This window comes from Corythoichthys intestinalis, chromosome 3 (assembly GCF_030265065.1).
Source record: "Corythoichthys intestinalis isolate RoL2023-P3 chromosome 3, ASM3026506v1, whole genome shotgun sequence".
In the NCBI taxonomy this organism is placed as follows: Eukaryota; Metazoa; Chordata; class Actinopteri; order Syngnathiformes; family Syngnathidae; genus Corythoichthys; species Corythoichthys intestinalis.
In genome coordinates, this window is record NC_080397.1 from 56,916,726 (window position 1) to 56,937,507 (window position 20,782).

Sequence of the window (20,782 nt, forward strand, 5' to 3'; positions counted from 1 at the left end):
CCCACTTAGAGTGTTTGTTGCCAAAAAGGTCTCATCTCAGGCTTCAACTGGGGTGTGCTTTGGTCAGATGAGACCAAGATTGAGCTTTTTGGAACCAAAAACTCTAAGTGGGTCTGGCGTGCCACGAAAGATGTGTATGTTGAAAAATACCTGGATGAGCACTAACTATCTTCTACTTAACGCTGAAAAGATAGAAGTCCTTATAATAGGCCCGAAAAGTGTGAGAGACTCTTTAGCTGCCCAGATAGTAACTCTGGATAATGTAAGTGTAGCCTCCAGCACCACAGTTAAAAACCTAGGAGTTTTGTTCGACCCTGACTTATCGTTTGAAGCTCACATTACACAAACCTGCAGAACGGCCTTCTTTCACCTGCGTAACATAGCCAAAATTAGAAATATTTTATCTGAAAGCGATGCAGAAAAATTCATTCACGAGTTCGTTACATCGAGATTGGATTACTGTAACGCCCTACTTGCAGCTTGTCCTAAAAGTTCTCTAAAAGGTCTTCAGCTTGTCCAAAATGCAGCAGCAAGACTTTTAACAGGAGCCAATAGAAGAGAGCACATCACTCCTGTGCTCCAGGCCCTTCACTGGCTTCCAGTCAAGTTTAGAATTAAATTTAAAATCCTCCTTCTTACATTTAAGACCATTAATGGGTTGGGGCCATCTTATCTCACCGATGCTCGGGTTCCATACCGCCCCAACAGAACACTCCGCTCTGAGAATGCAGGTCTACTGGTAGTTCCCAGGGTTTCTAAAAGTACTGTCGGAGCTAGAGCCTTTAGCCACCAAGCCCCTGTTTTATGGAATCAGCTTCCAGCTAATATTAAAGAAGCCGAGACAGTCTGCACATTTAAAATGAGATTAAAAACGTTCCTATTCAACAAAGCTTATGGTCAGGCTAGTTGAAGTCGGAGTAGACTCAAAGTTTAGTCTAAGCTGCACTAGAAGCTATAAAGCTGGGGGAAGTACAGCCACTGATTCTATCTCCTTTTTCTCACTCTACCTACCACTTATCTTACTTTATTTCTATTTTCCAATGTTAATATCTAGTTGTTTAGTCTCTTCATCACTAGTCACCCGGTGTCCCCTTTCCCCCATCCCCTCTGGGGAGGGGCTATTTTTCAGCTGCAGCCTCCTGACTGTCCGGACCCCTGGCTGGATGGATGTCCTCGTTGCTACCCCCGTCTCATCTGGCTAGATGGACCTCTTCTTGTTTCTTTACTCCACTGCATCTTTACGGACTGTAACTTCACCTGCTAATTCCCATTAGCAGTCCTGGGGCTTCCTGTCTATCCGTCCTGGGAGTGGATTGCTCCTGACTGTGGTACTCCCCAAGGTTTCTCATTTTCTCCCAAAGACTGGAGTTTTTGGAGTTTTTCCTTGCCGACATGGAGGGTCTAAGGATAGGGGATACCCAGGACTTGAATTTATTTATTCATCTTTGTTGCTTCATTTGCTGTTTCTGATTGTGTATCATATTGCCTCTGCAAAGCCCTTTGAGACAACGTCGTTGTGATCCAGGGCTTTACAAATAAAATTGAATTGAATTGAATTGAAAAGCACCTCATACCCACTGTGAAGTATGGGGGTGGGTCAGTGATGCTGTGGGGCTGTTTCGCTTCCAAAGGCCCTGGGAACCTTGTTAGGGTGCATGGCATCATGAATGCTTTGAAATACCAGGACATTTTAAATCAAAATCTGTTGCCCTCTGCCCGAAAGCTGAAGATGGGTCGTCACTGGGTCTTTCAGCAAGACAACGACCCTAAACATATGGCCAAATCTACACAAAAATTGTTCACCAGACACAAAATCAAGCTCCTCCCATGGCCATCTCAGTCCCCAGACCTTGTTTTGTTGGCAAAAGGGGGTTGTACAAAGTATTAACACCAGGGGTGCTAATAATTGTGACACACATTATTTGATGTCAAATAATTATTTCTTTATGTGGGATTTTTCCCCACTGAATGAATGCACTCATATTGAAGGTTGGATTTTTCTCTTTTTTCCCCCTTAAGGTCCCATATTATTTGAATTAAAAAAATATATATATTAGAAGCTAAAAAACACATCTTTTTCAGGGGTGCCAATAATTATGGAGCACACTGTACATTAAAAAGAATTTATAAAAACGCCAATTAGAGATACATGAGTAATCAAAAAAAAGTAGAAATTTAATTAAAATGAAATTTAAAAAACACTTCAAGGACTAAATTAAAACAAATTGTAATAAATTGGGGACAAAAAGACATCACTTTAAATAAATGTGCCCTGTGTGTATTTTGCTCTATTGTATTTTGTGACCTGACATAACTTAAATCTTTGTTCTGCCATTAACGGAAACAGACAAGCAATGGATTGAATGTCTAATTATTATTATGATTATTATGAAATGTTTATTGTCATCATCATCGGTATCATTGACAGATACAAAATGTGATATGATTTGCCCGAAGATCAAAAAAAAAAAAAGAAGAAAGACAAAGGCAGACGGGAGAAGCATATGCTTATCAATACCCGTCCCCCTACAGCCAGGGACGCACAGTCTAACATGGTAGGGTTGCATACATCACATTACATGAGTTTTTTTTTTTTTTTCTCTCGTTTTTTTTTTTTTCTTTTTCCTTTTTTCACTTATATTATCTTCCCAAAAGTCATTGATTGCCATGGTCGATTTGTGTAGGTTCATTGAGTAGGGTGCCGTTGGTTAGGTGTAGTCGCATTGTTGAGAAAATTCTGTCCAGTGCTCAGCGTCCAGTCAAGCAGCTCCATTTCGAACTTTACTTTTTACCAATTTTTCTCCTTTCGCTACCTCAACATAAAAATGACTACAAAAAAATGTCATCACATGTAATTGAATTTTTCACATAAGGCTTAATCTTTGAGTTAGCGGGGGTTTAATTAGTCGATGGAGGTGATTTCAACCACCATTGACTCGCACTAGGTTAGCCACCCCGGAGCCCTGAAACTAACAAATAACTGACAAACTGCACGGAATTTGTTCAAATCAACTCCAACGACTAAATAAACCCCTGCTAACTCCAAGATAAACCCTAATGTCAAAAATTCTGAACTTCCCCTTTAAAATAAAGACCTAGCTGTTAAAATTTTGTCTATAAAAGTTGTAAAGCAATAAAACAAACAACAAAAATTAATGAAATGAACAAGAATCCTACAACGTATTTCATAATGGGTCAAAATCATTTTTCGAGCAGATCATTTGACTAGCACCTAAGACACTAGCTTTTGCTTTGCTAAGCCAAAACTACACCTGTGGAGGCAAGATGGATATTTAGAATTTCTGTCAACCTAAGCTTTCAAACGCAACCAACAACAACTGAGCTTAAACAGTTTTATATATATGTATATATACAGTATTGGCCAAAAGTTTGGCGACACCTCAAAGGTGGATACTTTGAAGAATGTAGAATATAAAACCTGTTTTCAGTTATTTCACTTTTTTTGGCCATTCCACATGTTCATTCATAGTTTTGATGTATTCAGAGAGGATTTCCAATTGTAGTGAAAATATATAAAACGTAAAAATGTTTAGGTGTGTCCAAACTTTTGACTTTTGTTTGTCATCAACATGCTTTACCCCCAGCCCCACAAAAGTAAAACTCCGCCTATGGTTACAAACACTGACAATAAAATGTGCATAAAGGGTGGTTACAAACTGTAGAAGTGCTTGCTGTCTTGGTACCTGTAGGCTGTTTCGAGTTTTGTCGCGTTGTACTCTAATTCCAAGTGCTTCTTTGTTGATTTAGCGACCGACAGTCATTTTCAGCCAGTGTAAAGTTTGCAATGCACGGAGATATTTTTGTCATTTTTACTGGACAGAAATGTGAAGTAATGGCTGTATTTCCAGTGAGCCAAGGCATCCATTTGCGGTATATATATCCTGCCTTTCACTGTTAGCCTCGCTGCCTGGTGAGAATGCTATATTGTTGACCGCTGTGGCAGACAGCCTCAAACAGCACCGTAATACACGTGACCCCCCCCCCCCCGATGAGAAATGCTCTTCGTACATGACTACAGTATTCTTCATGCTACATACATTATGAGGCAAAAACAAAGTAGTAACGCAGAGGCACTAGGGAAACTAACTTTAATCGGATTACTGTCTTGGAAAAATGAACGCGTTAGATTACTCGTTACTGAAGAAAGTAATCAGATCACAGAAACGCGTCAGCGTTACTGACAACACTGCTTGGCAGTGAATGAGTTAATGATAATTTTCTAATAGCGGTCCTTTGTAGTGACCACTAGGCAAGGCAAGGCAAATTTATTTATATAGCACAATTCAACACAAGGCAATTCAAAGTGCTTTACATCACATGAAGATCATAAAAATCACATTTAAATCAATGCAACGTAAAAACCAAGACAAAAGATCGCATTTAATCACAAATAGAATAAAAATAAATATATAAAAATAAAACAAAAATATAACAAAAACTACTACTAATAATAATAATTGAAATCAGCAATGGAGATAAGCAAAAGAGGAATAGAAAGCAGGTAGATTGAAATATATAGCCAGTTATGGATATGCAGTGCTAAACAAAAGCGTTTTTAGCCCTGATTTAAAAGAGCTAACAGTTTGAGCATACTTCAGATGTTCAGGTAACTTGTTCCAGAGGTGAGGAGCATAATAACTAAATGCTGCCTCACCCTGCTTGGTTCTTGTTCTTGGAATATGCAGAAGACCCGTTCCAGACGACCTAAGGGGTCTAGATGTCTCATAGGAATCTAACAAGTCAAGCATATATTTTGGTCCAAGGCCATTAAGTGTTTTGTAGACGAGCAGTAGTATTTTATAGTCTATCCTTTGACTCACTGGAAGCCAGTGTAGCGATTTCAAAACCGGTGTAATGTGGTCCAGCTTCCTTGTATTTGTGAGGACTCTGGCTGCAGCATTCTGTACTAGCTGCAGCTTCCTGACTGATTTTTTATCAAGACCCGTAAATATACCGTTGCAATAGTCCAATCTGCTGAAAATGAATGCATGCATAAGTTTTTCCATGTCTTGTTGAGTCAGAAGCCCCTTAATTCTGGTTATATTTTTTTAGGTGGTAATAAGCGGATTTAGTGACGGACTTTAGATGGCTATCAAATTTTAGGTCTGAGTCAATAATTACGCCGAGGTTTCTGACTTGATTTGTAGCTGTAAGTGACATTGTGCTAAGTTGCCTGCTTATCTTTGACCTTTCCTTTTTTGGCCCAAAAATGATCACCTCTGTCTTCTCCACATTTAACTGGAGAAAATTCTGGCACATCCATTCATTGATTTGATGAATACCCCTTTCCCTGAAAGTGTTAAAATAATGAATAGGAATTTTATTTTGATAAAAATGCAACCAAATACGTACATACCGTAATTTCTGGACTATAAGGCGCCCCTGACTATAAGCCGCCACCCACCAAATTTGACATGAAAACGGCATTTGTTCATAGATAAGCCGCACTGGACTATAAATCGCAGTTGTCCCCATTGTATTATGGGATATTTACACCAAAAGATATTAAGTGGTAACACTTCATTTGATAATGGCATCATAAGATTGTCATGAGACCAAATGAACCACCATTAGGCTTTGAACCAATTGGGTGCAAAGCCTTATCGTTTCTAAAAGCTTCATTTGGCCATCACCGCTCTCTTGGGGGAGACAGTCAACCTCTGCTGCCACCTGCTTTCAACACTGTTGTCATCCAACAGTCCTCCTAGCATGCATTGCGATGCTACAGACGTAAATCACAATCATGTTCTGTGCCAATTATTTCTTCAGTTACTGTTCCAGTTGTTTCCTTAATTGCTAGTTATGGTATTTGGTAACATTTTCTTGGATAGTGGTGCCATAATACTGTCATATGACAGTCATAATTATTACATGACAATGTCATAAGCATTATGACATGAATGCTTATAATAGAGGTCGGTGAGTGTCACCCAGCAAATAATCTTACTTTTGAATGGCAGTAAAAGATCTGAGCTGGACATATAATGGGGAGAACAAGTATTTGATACACTGCCAATTGGAAAACCCATTGGCAGTGTACCAAATACTTGTTCTCCCCACTGTAAATGGAGTTAGTGAAATAATATGCCACATGACACATATTGACATCTGTCATAAGCATTCAATAATGCCCATGACAGTGTCATGTCATAATTATGATGTTCTTATGACAGTCTTATGACGTCGCTGTCAAATAAAGTGTTACCTATTAACCCAAATAAATCAACAAATAAGCCGCACTGGACTATAAGGCACAGGATTCAAAATGACAGAAAAAAGTAGCGGCTTATAGTCCGAAAATTGGTATATATTTTTTGTACTTTATTTTCACTTGTTCTATAAGACATATTTGGAGCAAAGGGTTAAAAAATGTAATTAATTTACGATTTCTCAAGTTTTTTTTTTACTTAAGTGATATAGGTCAGCTAAAGCAGTGGACTACTTGCACTCATGATGTCTTTTTACCACCTTGCGAGAAAGAACGAATAGAGAGGAATCCTTTTCAATCTCCCCTGTGCACACACACTTCGTGTTAGGGGTCTTGTAACAAGGGTCGCCATGACGACATATACCATTCACTATGTGGGGATAGCGCAGGACCACCCCCCCCACACACACACCAAATCTATTAAAAAAATCAAGTGTGTCAGGTGACCGCAGCCCGGTGCTCACCATTGGCTGAATCATAAGTAAACAACACATGAGATCGTTTGAAAGACGTCACAGCAGCACATGTTGCCTGCAACAGTTGGCCCCGTCTATTGAAAAATGATCACCTATTGTGTCCCAAACGACAAATCTGCCCAGTGGCACGTGGCTCTATTGTCTTCGCCAGACCCTTCCTTGATTGTTTCTGTCGTTTCTTTTCTTTGCCTCGGGCCCTTGCATTAATCTGCCGGAATGACAGGCCTCACATTAGAGGGACAAATAGGATACCATCTGCTTCCCTGTCCCTTTCCAGCCTCCAGCCTTACCAAAACCACGCCCCAACACCCCATATCTACACTATACATACACCGACTAGGTTTCATCCAACATAAGATAATCAAATAAGTGCAAATTCAGTTTGAAGCAGTGTTTTTTTTGGCATTTTTGTCTTTTGGATGATAATACAACCACTAGCAAATAGTACGGAATCGCCAGTCTCGGACAAGCACTCACTCAGACATTTTATTAGGTAGAACAAACTCAGATAAAAAGCTTGAAAAAATAATGAATTAGTTCAAAAGTGCAATTCCTTGGCGTTCAGAAACACTAAAAGAAATGAATTAAAAAACATTGTGGGGGTCAGTAAACGTTACTTTTATAGAGCAAGTGCAGGGAAACAAATATAGATCACTCCATTCTGAAGAAAAAAAATATGGAATCACTCCATTTTGAGTAGAAAATACAGACACACCCAGTCAATTTCCTTTCGTTAATTGGGCCCCTGCCTCAGATTAGATCTGCTTGTTAGTCAGCAGTTAAAAACAATGCAGTTATGACAACTTGGAGGGCTGCTGGACCAAGTGGATTCACAAGAATCATGGCTCCAACAAGAGAGATATCTCTTGAGACCAAGGAGAGGATTATCAAACTTCTTGAAAAAGGTAACGCTACACGCATGGTTGCCAAAGATGTGGGCTGTTCACAGTCAGTTGTATCAAAAAATCTGGACCAAATACAAAAAGCATGGCAAAGTTGTTAAAGTTAAGCGTACTGGTAGACCGACGAACACATCCAGACTTCATGACAAACAACTAAAGGCCATATGTCTTGAAAACAGAAAATGTACAACAAGGCAAATGAAGAAGAAATGGGAGGAAGCTGGAGTCGAGGTATGTGACAGAACTGTGCAAAATCGTCTAAAGGAAATGGGATTTTCATACAGGAAAGCATAAGGAAACCATCATTGACACTTAAACAGAAAAGAACAACTGCAATGAGATAAGGATGGGCAATCACGGACTGTGAATGACTGGATGAAGGTTATTTTCAGTGATGAGTCAAGAATCTGCATTGGACAAGGTGATGATGCTGGAACTTTTGTTTGGTGCCGTTCCAGTGAGATTTACAAAGATGACTGTCTAAAGAAAACATCAAAATTCCCTCAGTCCTTGATGATATGGGGCTGCATGTCAGGCAAAGGCACTGGGGAGATGGCTGTGGTTAAATTTTCAATAAATGCGCAAGTTTACATTGAAATTTTAGACAGCTTTGTTATCCCTTCAATTGAAAATATGTTTGGGGATAATTAAATCATTTTCCAAGATGTCAATGCATCATGCCACAAAGCTAAAACTATTCAAGCATTCCTGGGAGAAAGGCTCATCCAGTCAATGTCATGGCCTGTATATAGCCCAGATCTCAACCCCATTGAAAACCTGTGGTGGAAATTGAAAAAAAAAGGTCCACAGCAAGGCTCCGACCAGCAAGGATGATCTGGCAACTGCAATCAAAGAGAGTTGACACCAGGGCCGGAGTGGGACTCATTTTCGGCCCTGGAATTTCATGCCTCAGACCGGCCCACTTATTTAAAATAATTTCATTATGCATACACGTTAAGTTCAGTGTTCTCTAAAGCCGTGTACTGTAATTCTGTGTATTCCAATTCAGTGCAGGTAGTTGTTGTTTAACAAGGTTGCTTATTTTAACAAGTGCAACACAACATCATTTTGAACAAATTTAAAAATGGATTTTAAAAAAAACTATGTTAAATGATACATTTGAAAAATAAATTAATAAATAAGACCTTTTCTGCAACGTCAAATATTAACAAAATGATTGCTTACAGATAAAACAAACATAGCAACATAACAATATGAAAAATAAAGAATAACGATTGCACATTGAAACAACTTCTAATGATACTATTATCCATTTTCCATTTCCACTTTAAAAACGCCAAGTAATTGATTATATTAATTCTAATTTTCACTCACTGAACAACATGGCAATCCTACCTTCCAGCTCTGCACCTGTGGTGTGTTCATTACGGCTAATGCTTGTTGCTACATATCCTTTGTGAGGTGCTACAAGAAGCCAAAGTTTCCACAATTACATATTGTCGTATCACACGGTGCAAGTGGCATTTTATTCGCCATCTGGCCTTACCACTTTTGTTGTAATCCTCTGTAGTTTGAGGCAGCGAGGTCGTTGCATGAAAAAAATTAGCTATTTTTGCGTATTTTGCCGATTCTTTCATGAGTGCTTTTCTCTTTTTAATTGTTGTCCCAGGATGCGTCTGGGGAAAAAAAAAAAAAAAAATATATATATATATATATATATATATAGTATGTATATATATATATATTTATATATATATATATATTTTTTCCTTTTTTTAAAGACGGCCCACAGGGACAGCGGTAACAGAATGTAAGTTATACTCACTGACACTGTCATAAATAAATACCAAACAATAAATTATAACTGTGTAATTTTTTTTTTTAATAAAACCTGGACCGGCCCATCTAGCCGGCCAGCCCATCGGGAATCGTCCAGAAGCTCCCGATTAGTCACTCCGGGCCTGGTTGACACCAAATTGATGAAAAATACTCAAAGACTGCAAGCTGTCATAAACTAAATACTAGAGATGTGTTTTGATTGTTATTTCTTTGTTTGTTTCTCATGATTCCATATATTTTTCCTCAGAATGGAGCGATTTTATATTTATTTCCCTGCACTTGCTCTAAAAATGTAACATTTACAGACATTTACAATGTTTTTTATTGATTTCTTTTAGTGTCTCTGAATGCTAAAGAGTTGCACTTTTGAACTCATTCATTATTTTTTCAAGCTTTTTATCAGAGTTATCTGAGTCTGTTCTACATAATTAAATGTTAGTGCCAGTCCGATACCGGTGATTCCATACTTTTTGCTAGGGGTTGTACTGATTAGTTTTGGTCATATTTTAGTCATCTTGAAATGTGTTTGTCTAGTTTTGTTGACGAAAACTCAAGACTAATTTCGTCTAGTTTTAGTCGACCAAACACCAAACTTCACTGTTTTCCAGAGTGAATCTCGGATCCATGCGAGCTCCAGTAGGTCTCCTGCAATATTTGCGGCGACTGTGGTGTAATTCAATGGAAGATTCATCTGAAAAATCCACTTTTTGCCACAAAACAGTGAAGTTTGGTGGTGGCAAAATCATGGTCTGGGGTTACATCCAGTATGGGAGTGTGCGAGAGATCTGCAGGGTGGAAGGCAACATCAATAGTCTGAAATATCAACAAATCTTAGCTGCCTCTTACATTCCTAACCATAAAAAGGGACAAATTCTGCAGCAGTATGGTGCTCCATCGCATACTTCAATCAAGATCCTCCAGGACATGCCAGCCCAGTCACCAGACATGAACATCATTGAGCATGTCTGGGGTAGGATGAAAGAGGAAGCATGGAAGACGAAACCCAAGAATATTGATGAACTCTGGGAGGCATGCAAGACTGCTTTCTTTGATGTTCCTGATGACTTCATCAATAAATTGTATGAATCCTAGCCGAAGCCCATGGAAGACATACAAAATATTAAATTTGGATCTCACAGCATCACTACTTAATTCGCTTATGTTATGTAACATATTTTTGTATTTGTAGCACATTTTTTGTTCAGTTTTCACACTACTTTCTGTAGGCAACAAAACTTTTGTCTTGCCAAAATTTGACCTTTATGTCTTCAATAAATTGTAAATCTTTTTTCAGCAAAACAAATATATTTTTGTTCATTCAACATCATTTGGGAGGGTCTTAGCTTTCAGATGAGCCATTTCTGAAACCAATTGAATAATTAAAAGTCAGGTTATTAGCAATTGTTTCTACAAAATGGATAAGCGACAAGACTTTTGTCAGGGACTGTACATGGACATCACATTTTATATCATGTATAGGCCACAATATTAGCATTTGTTATACATGTGTGACCTACATGCCCTAAAATCAGAAGTTTTTGTATTACTAATCATTATTGTATATATTGTATATCTTTTTCATACAGAGCCCCTAAAGGTACATCGACAGAAATAAAATAAATTTAAACTATCTGGTGCGCAGTAGTAACTGTCCGCCAAACATTAGCATTATATAGCATTTAAACTAGTTGATATTTGCTATGCAAGTTAGCTAGTCGTTCTTTCGAAGTAAAGCTCAACTAATTCTTGTATTATCATTTTTAGCACACCGAAACTGCTGGTGTCCGATGCGTGCCTGAGCTTAGCCCAAACGATATAAAATAAATAAATAAACAAATGAATGAAGATCTTATAAAAGAACAATTGGCTAAGTTGCATAGCAAAAGTCAGCTAGCTAAAACGCTATATAATGCTAATGTTTACCAGATAGTTTCTAGTGCGCACCAGATAGATTGAATTTATCTTATTTCCCTTTAGGGGCGCCATATTTTCATGAATAAATTAATTTATTAAATTAATACAAAAGTGATTGAAATAAATAATGAATTGCAATGAGTTAAACCAAAAGTACACTTTTTTACAGCCTCCAAAAACACTCGAAAGCAGTGGTTCTTAACCTTGCTAAAGGTGCTGAACCCCACGAGTTTCAGAGTTGCATTCACCAAACCCTTTGGAATTTCATTATTAAGCCATTTCTTAAACGAATTAAAATCGAGCATGCTAACATGTAAGTGAATTAGTGTAATTTCTTCCAGATTTCGAATTTACGACAAATAATTTCAACTTTGGCTGTTGATTTTCACATTGGAAAATAAACTCATTTCATACGGTTCGTTTTTCTGTTTTCATGTCTACATTCTCATTTCATTGTCGCATCCTTGCATCACATCCTATTTTCATGGCGTAAAATGAAGCTTTTTTAAATTTTTATTATGCAGTTCACATTGTAGGTCTGTTATTCTTTCTCATACTAAATGCCAGTCAACCTTCCACTGAGCAAACCAATTTCTCCTCCCATTAGATAGAGGGCTAGCAGTTGAAAGAAATGGAATAAAGGCTGTAAATTGAGGGCAAACCAGTCCAAAACCTGGTCTAAAACGCCACTTTGCCTTGATTCAGTCAGCATTCAAAATAGGGCTCTGCACTTCTTATCATTCACTTCATTTTTAGTTCCATTGATGACACTATATGCGTCCAATCCATTTTGATTGGGAGGCTTGGCAGCAACTGATCTCCCAGCCAAAATGGATTGGACGTCTAGCCCTGTCAATGGCAGCCAATGAGTGAAATGAGTGCACGATAAAAGGTTAAAAGTACATTATGCTATTTTTAAAATTCAAATTTCATGGGTGCTGGGAATACATTTTAGGGTGTTTAAATTAGTGCTTCAGCGATTAATCGAGTAATTCGGTTAGAAAAAAGATTCGGAATACATTTTGCTGCTTTGAGTATTCATTTCATTAAAGTGGGGTTGTTATGGTATGTTTCTAAAGTGTTTGCGTTTAATTTGATTGATTTGGGTGGATACACTGCCCTCTAGTGGCAAAAGTGAATATGAAATCACTCATTTCATATGGCTGAATCCAGCTGCTCCCTGTTAAGACAAACATAAGCTAAGTTTTTTTTTTTTTTTAACTTTGTTTATTAATCCATGCGGTACAAGCAAATGAGGTTACAGCATTTACGCTTTTTTAATTAATTAATTTATTTATTTTTTATATCAAACCAAACAAAACAACCAAACCGGGGGAAAAAAGAAAGCAACCAAAAATTCAAAACCCCACATCAAAATAACAATATGTGCTTCTAATATATGACAAAAAAGGGTTCCAAGTGTTTTCAAAGGACCCAAATGATCCACAGATTGTCAGTCTAATTTTTACAATGTGAGAAAATACAGCATCCCCATGATCCGATAGCCTGACCTAACTTATTTCACATGGCTGAATCCAGCTGCTCCCTGTTAAGACAAACATAAGCCAAGTTTGAGCTAATGTTTTTCAATGCATTCGTTATTTAGTTTTTTGTGGGAATATGTGTTTGAACCATTTAAGAGGATTTTTAAAAAAAAGTTAGCATTTAAGCTAGTTGACTTTTGCTATGTAAGTTAGCCAATTGTTCATGTTGTTGTACTTGTATTCTCATTTATTTATTCATACTGTTTGAGGCTAAGCATAAATATTTAAATGTTTTATATTCCTTATCCGATTACTCGATTATTCGAACAAACTACTGTATTTAATCCAAGAGCGAAGGTTTAGTCTCAATACTGGTAGGGACAAAATAACAGCATGAACTGCAAGTACACTTTTTGGTGGGAACGGGACATGAATAAGACCAAACAGATTGGTTGAAATGGGTTCAGGGCTACATTTCTCACTAATATGAATCCAATGAATTGATAGGCTAAATGATCAATGCAAAATAAATCTGTATTGATTTATACTAACTTCCACACTGCAAATTTATAATGTCTTAATCTGATCATTTTTCTTAAATCTAGTCGAATAATTTTCTCCGGATAGTTTTGAATGTTAAAATAAAAACTGGGGAGAAGGGGGTAAACCTTGGTTCACTACATTTCTAACAGTTTAATGAACGTTAACAGTAGAAAACACATAAAGGAGGATATTTCTCTCAAAGCAGCTTCCTACTCGAGTTTGGGAAATTCACACAGATTAATTTTATGCGAACAAAATGCGAAGAAAAGAAAATCACATTGTTTGATTTTTAAAGAATTTATTTCCAAATTAGAGTGGAAAACAAGTATTTGGTCACCTACCAACAAGCAAGATTTCTGGCTGTCAAAGAGGTCTAACTTCTTCTAACGAGGATCCACTCGTTACCTGTATTAACGGCACCTGTTTTAACTCAATATCGGTATAAAAGACATCTGTCCACAAAGTCAGTCAGTCACACTCCAAACTCCACTATGGCCAAGACACAAGAGCTGTCGAAGAACACAAGAGACAAAATTGTAGACCTGCACCAGGCTGCGAAGACTGAATCTGCAATTGGTAAAACGCTTGGTGTAAAGAAATCACCTGTGGGTGAAATTATTAGAAAATGAAAGACATCCAAGACCACTGATAATCTCGCTCGATCTGGGGCTCAATGCAAGATCTCACCCCATGGCGTCAAAATGATAACAGCAAAAATCCCAGAACCACGCGGGGGGACCTAGTGAATGACCGACAGAGAGCTGGGACCACAGTAACAAAGGCTACTATCAGTAACACAACGCGCCGCCAGGGACTCAAATCCTGCACTGCCATACGTGTCCCCCTGCTCAAGAAAGTACACGTCCAGGCCCGTCTGCGGTTCGCTAGAGAGCATTTGGATGATTCAGAAGAGGACTGGGAGAATGTGTTATGGTCAGATGAAAGCAAAATACAACTTTTTGGTAGAAACACAGGTTCTCGTGTTTGGTGGGAAAAAATACTGAATTGCATCCAAAGAACAACATACCCACTGTGAAGCATGGGGGTGGAAACATCATGCTTTGGGGCTATTTTTCTGCAAATGGACCAGAACGACTGATCTGCGTAAAGGAAAGAATGAATGGGGCCATGTATCAAGAGATTTTGAGTGAAAATATCCTTCCATCAGCAAGGGCATTGAAGATGAGATGTGGCTGGGTCTTTCAGCATGACAATGATCCCAAACACACAACCAGGGCAACAAAGGAGTGGCTTCGTAAGAAGCATTTCAAGGTCCTGGAGTGGCCTAGCCAGTCTCCAGATCTCAACCCCATAGAAAATCTGTGGAGGGAGTTGAAAGTCCATCTTGCCCAACGACAGCCCCAAAACATCACTGCTCTAGAGGAGATCTGCATGGAGGAATGGGCCAAAATACCAGCAACAGTGTGTGAAAAGCTTGTGAAGAGTTACAGAAAATGTTTGGCCTCCGTTATTGCCAGCAAAGGGTACATAACAAAGTATTGAGATGAAATTTTGGTATTGACAAAATACTTATTTTCCACCATGATTTGCAAATGAATTCTTTAAAAATCAAACAATGTGACTTTGATTTTTTTCCCCACATTCTGTCTCTCATGGTTGAGGTTTACCCACGTTGCCAATTACAGGACTCTCTAATATTTTCAAGTGGGAGAATTTGCACAATTAGTGGTTGACTAAATACTTATTTGCCCCACTGTATGTCGAGGCTGTGATTCCGTGTGTGTGTGGTGGTGCTGAGGGTGGGGGGGTCAAGTCATCAGCCAGTCAAACGTGTTTGAGGAGAAAAAAATGGACTGACACATTCAGCAAGTGAAAGGGTAAATTTAAGTCTGAAATAAATAAAAGTAATTAACTTAATAATGGTAGGGTCAATTCCAGAGATGTCCCGATCGATCGGTCCCGATCGGGTCCGATCACGTCATTTTCAAAGTATCGGAATCGGGAAAAAAAAAATCGGACATGCCTTTTTTAAATATATATGTATATATATATTTTAATTAAATTGTTTTCTAATTGTATTTAACCTTACAGACATAATGTGTTACACTCTTCCAGGGTCTTTAGTTAGGGTTATCAAATTTGTCGCGTTAACGGCGGACTTAATATTTATTACATTTATCACGTTACAATATTTAACGCAATTAACGCATGCGCTGCACGACCCACTCACGCATTGTCGCATTCAATTTATAATGGCGCCATTTTACCCATACAGTATATGGAGCTAAAAGGCAGCGTAAAATGAGTAGAGAGAATTTTGGCAGCCTTTGAAACCTTTTTTTAAAATGGCTAAAGCCTTACAATCCCTCTCCCAACGATTAGAATAATTGTGGCAAGCAATGTGGGGAAGAAAGGTAGTGGTTGATCTTTTCCTTAACACCCTATGTAACTTCCCAACGCAGAGAAGATATATCAATTGGTGCCACTACGCACAGTCATGGTTGCACTTCCCATCATGCATTTGGGAACAGTTAAATGGCTACAGTATCATTTACTGAAAGCTCAACAAATACACTAGATGGCAATATTTAGTCACAATATACAAAGTCACATTTATCCTTTAAGAATTACAAATCTTTCTATCGGTGGATCCCTCTCACAGAAAGAATGTTAATAATGTAAATGCCATCTTGAGGATTTATTGTCATAAAAAACAAATACAGTGTTTATGTAGTGTATGTTGAATGTATATATTCATCCGAGTTTTATTCATTTTTCTCTTAATGCTTTGCCAAAATGTACATGATCGGGAAAAATTATCGGGAATGATTGGAATTGAATCAGGAGCAAAAAAAAACCAATCGGATCGGGAAATATCGGGATCGGCAGATACTCAAACTAAAACGATCGGGATCGGATCGGGAGCAAAAAAACATGATCGGAACAACCCTAGTCAATTCTGTCCTTACAACCTATGGAATGGCTAAATTCCCTATGTAATTGAATTCATTATATACAGTATTGCAAATAAGTTGCTTAAAAGTTGGTGGGGACAATTTAAGCATCTTGAAAAGTTGGTTGTGTTGTCTCCCTACCGTCCCTATGCAAACCTACGCCCTTGATTTAATCGATTAATCGACTACTAAAATAATCCATAGCTGCAGCCCTAGTTTAAATACCCCCCAAAATTGACCAGACACACCACTGAATATACAAGCAGAAATGAGCAAAATCCAACACGTTCCTACATGCCCAAAACACGAATTTGAAACATTTTGGGGCTCACCACCTCCTCTTTTGTGCCACCAGCTAGCACAAAAAAAAAACTCAGTGATGCATAACATGTTGAGCTGGTGTCTCCGTTCATCATCCAAGTCTTCCCGGAGTTTCAACAACACCAAATATTGAACCCCAAACCCGCCTTCCCCCTCCCTTCCTTGCCCTCCCCTTCTCGTCCTTGTCTAATTGGGAGCCACTTGTGCATGCGGTTGACCCAGCGCGCCCCATCTCCCCCTGAGCCGACGGCCCGAGAGGTTCCAGCTCCCCGTGTGCCGACAGCAGGAGTGTAAACAGAGCTGATGGTTTCTGACAGATCCATTCAAACCGAAAATCATTTATTCTTTTCGATTTTTTTCCTTTCTTTTCAACGCATCCCCCTCCATTTGTCAAAAAGAGCTATCTGTAATCTACACGTGGATTGAATTTAGTGGGTATTTTGCTCCGAAATCCATTACTGATGAAGAGCAAAGTTGTAAAAAACCTCCAAATCGATGCTTATTGCTGCAAGATTTCAATAGTTTAGCACAAAACAGTTTGTCTTACCTATAATCTTGCGGTGATGGATGATGACCAGCATCCTCAATTATTCCTGACATCCTGGATGTAATTCCACCTTCTATCATTTCCTGGGATATGTAGTACCTCAATAGTGGCACAAATAAAACATACTTTTACTAAAAAATAAGTTCGAACCAGAAAAGTGTTGCTTAGAATATAGTCAAATGGATTTTTAAAAGCAAATATTTCAATGAAGAAAATACAAACTGGCATATTAATTAATTAATAAAATAAAAATAGGGATAAATGATAGTGTAATTTTTTTTGTTCACTGTAAAAAACAACCTATAGAATTTACTCAATAAAATTGAGGTAACAATTTACACTGTTCGATAATGTAAATTTTACCCAATTTTTAAAAAGTAAATTGGGTAAAAATTACATTGTTTGATTGTGTACATTTTACCCAATTAAAAAAATAAAATAAAATAAAAAATAAAAAATAAAAATAAATAAATAAAAATATTTTTTTTAAAATTAAAAAATAAAATAAAATAATTTTTTTTACCCAATTTACTTTATAAAATTGGGTCAAATTTACATGATCAAACAGTGTAAATTGTTACCTCAATTACCAAAAAAAAAAAATAAATAAAATAAAATAAAAATAATAAAAATATTTTTTTAAAAATTAAAAATAAAATAAAATAAAAAATTGTTTTTACCCAATTTACTTTAAAAAATTGGGTTAAAATGTTTTTATTTTATTTTTTAATTTTTAAAATTAATATTATTATTTTTTTTAAAATGTTTTTATTTACACTGTTGGATAGTGTAAATTTGACCCAAATTTTTTTTTAAAGTAAATTGGGTAAAATTTACACTATCAAACTGAGTGTAAATTGTTACCTCAATTTTATTGAGTCAATTCTATAGATTGTTTTTTTACAGTGTTGTTAATTGTAAAGATACAATGAAAATCCTGTTTTTGGAGAGAGAGAAAAAACAACTTTTATACTTAAATCTAGACTCAAAGATTACTTCAGCGATTTAAATGTCTTCTCATTGAGCATGACAACAAAGACAGTAACAACAAGGCATTCAAATGTCAGTTTCCTCATCAAACAAATCATACCAATAAAGCTCATCGAACATTATTGCTTTTTACCTGTTTTGGATGATATGGAAGATTGTGTGAAAGGGTCGTCCGGGAGACCATCTACTGTATTCCACCGTGCAGCACTTGATGCGCCCCCTCAAAAAAAAACCGTTTTTAAATTTCCCTCTCTGGAGCTGTCCGAGGCGCGCTCATGCGCAGTGGAGATCTGTGCGGGGCTCCCAGGCGGCCCACCGGCAGAAGGATCCCATGACTTTGACAGCTGCTCCCAACACTTCCATTGACTACTTCAATATCGCCCGGGAAAGACGCTTTGCAGATTTGCGCACTTTTGCGAAATGCGTCAAAATTTGCGTTGTACTATTTAACTAAAGCAGTCATTTTTTTTTGCGTCTAGTCAAATGCAAACATGCTGTATTTCATCGTATGATTCTAGTACGCCAATCTTTTGTATATATCTGAAGAGAAAAAGGAATTCTTATTCAGGATGAAATATCCATATTTGCGCCAATATCCTCCTGTTAGGTCATTCCATTACCACGGGAGGTCGAAGACGATGTGATTCTCTACTTGTGGTAGCGTCTGTGTATAAGATGGTGAACTTTTTTTTTTTTTTTTAGGGAAGTGCTTGAGGATGATCGCCTCCCGCCGTTCTGGCCGCGTCGTGCTCTCCTCAGTTGGGGGGAAATGAGACGGGGAGGCGCGTAAAGGAGAAAAGAGGAGGAGGATGAGTAGGTTCACTTCAAAAAAATAGTTCAATGTGGAGTTCAGAGTTCAGACCAAGGGTGTATAACAGCATAACCTGCATTAAATGAAAAAAGGTTACAATAAAATTATTTTCATGGGATAAAGTCACTTTTCAAAATGCTGGCTTGATATAAAGAAACTTTACAGTTATTGTTTTTTTGTGTGTTTTTTTTTTTTTTGGGGGGGGGGACAAATGTCCATCGGCTGCAAATAAAACTATTTTTTTTAAATGATAAGAGATAGAAAATACATACATTTTAAGATTTTAATTAGGGAATAAATGCACAAAATGCACAGCTGGATTAACGTTAACAGTAGAAAAAAGTACAGGAAGACACGTCACTAAACAGCTTTCTACTCAAGTTTTTCAGGTTAGCAAGTTCACACGGTTTAATGTTATGCTAACTCTGATGCAGGTTGGACTTTCAGTTGCAAAATTAGTGGTGTGTTCCCTGCCGTCATAACATTGAAGCAACAATGTCTTTTTACTAGGGCTGTCAAACGATAAAAATTTTTAATCGAGTTAATTACAGCTTAAAAATTAATTAGTCGTAATTAATCACAATTAATCGCAATTCAAATCATCTATAAAATACGCCATATTTTTCTGTAAATTGTTGGAATGGAAAGATAAGACACAAGATGGTTATATACATTCAACATACGGTACATAAGGACTATTTGTTTATTATAACAACAAATCAACAAGATTTATTGTTATAATAAACATTATTAACATTCTGTTAAAGCGATCCATGGATAGAAAGACTTGTAGTTCTTAAAAGAAAAATGTTAGTACAAGTTATAGAAATTTTATATTAAAACCCCTCTTAATGTTTTCGTTTTAATAAAATTTGTAAAAATTTCATTTAAAAAATAAACTAGTAGCCCGCAATTGTTGATGTCAATAATTACTTACACAATGCTCATGAGTGCTGAAGCCTATAAAATCAGTCGCACCCAAGCACCAGCAGAGGGCGGCAAAACTCCATAAAACACAATTAACAAGTGGGCAAGTGGCTGTACTGCCATTTAAATCCGTCTGAGCGGGCCATGTGCGTTAATTGCGTCAAATATTTTAACGTGATTAATTTTAAAAAATTAATTAGCGCCCGTTAACGCGATAATTTTTGACAGCCCTACTTTTTACATTAGTTGAAGTGGCTGCTGCTGGCTGAAAAACCCTTCTAATATCCCTCCTCTTCAAAGCGGGCGGAGGAGGCGGCATGTCGACATGTATTTCTGTTGGGATTGTGTGAATATGGGGGTTCTAGTCATTAGCCAATCAAACGTGCATTTGAAGGGGAAAAATGGACCAGCACATTCAGCAAGTGAAAGGGGGTAAATGGTCAATTCTATCCTTACAACTTATTGGAAGGCAATCTAAATTACCTATATAACTGAACTCATTATATAATGCAAATAAGGTTGCTTAAAGGTTGGTGGGGACAACTTGAGCATCCCTAAAAGTTGGTGGTGTTCTGTCCCTACCGTCCCTATGCAAGCCTACGCCCTTGGTTCAGACAATTGGCTTTTTTTTTACAGGTAGAATTTGTTTTTTAAACGACAAAAAACATGATAAATCCTCACTTAAAAAAAAAAGAAAAAAGAAAAAAGTGTTGATTAATTCTTGAACGAAACAGATTATCATAAATATACAATCAGGGGCGTCACTAGGTTTTCAAAACGGGGGGGGGGGGGGGGGGGGGCTTTAGCCCCCAGGAGTTACACAGGATGTATTTGAACGTAGTGTACAAGCACAAAACTTCACAAACAGCTAACAAGTATATACAGTATATAAGCCAAAACAACTGTTGTGTTTGATAGAACAA

General features: G+C 37.5%; 1 protein-coding gene across 1 annotated transcript in view; it reads right to left on the reverse strand.

The window, feature by feature from the left end:
• Positions 1–18,851, reverse strand: part of foxn4 (forkhead box N4) — a 53,517-nt gene extending 34,666 nt beyond the window's left edge. The window contains exons 1-2 of the mRNA XM_057831257.1: positions 18,255–18,851; positions 17,132–17,230 (exon numbers count right to left, since the gene is read on the reverse strand). Of these exons, the coding sequence (XP_057687240.1) occupies positions 17,132–17,211 (80 nt within the window). The 5' untranslated portion in view covers positions 17,212–17,230; positions 18,255–18,851. The remainder of the gene's footprint in view (positions 1–17,131; positions 17,231–18,254) is intronic.
• Between the last annotated feature and the right edge of the window lie 1,931 nt (positions 18,852–20,782).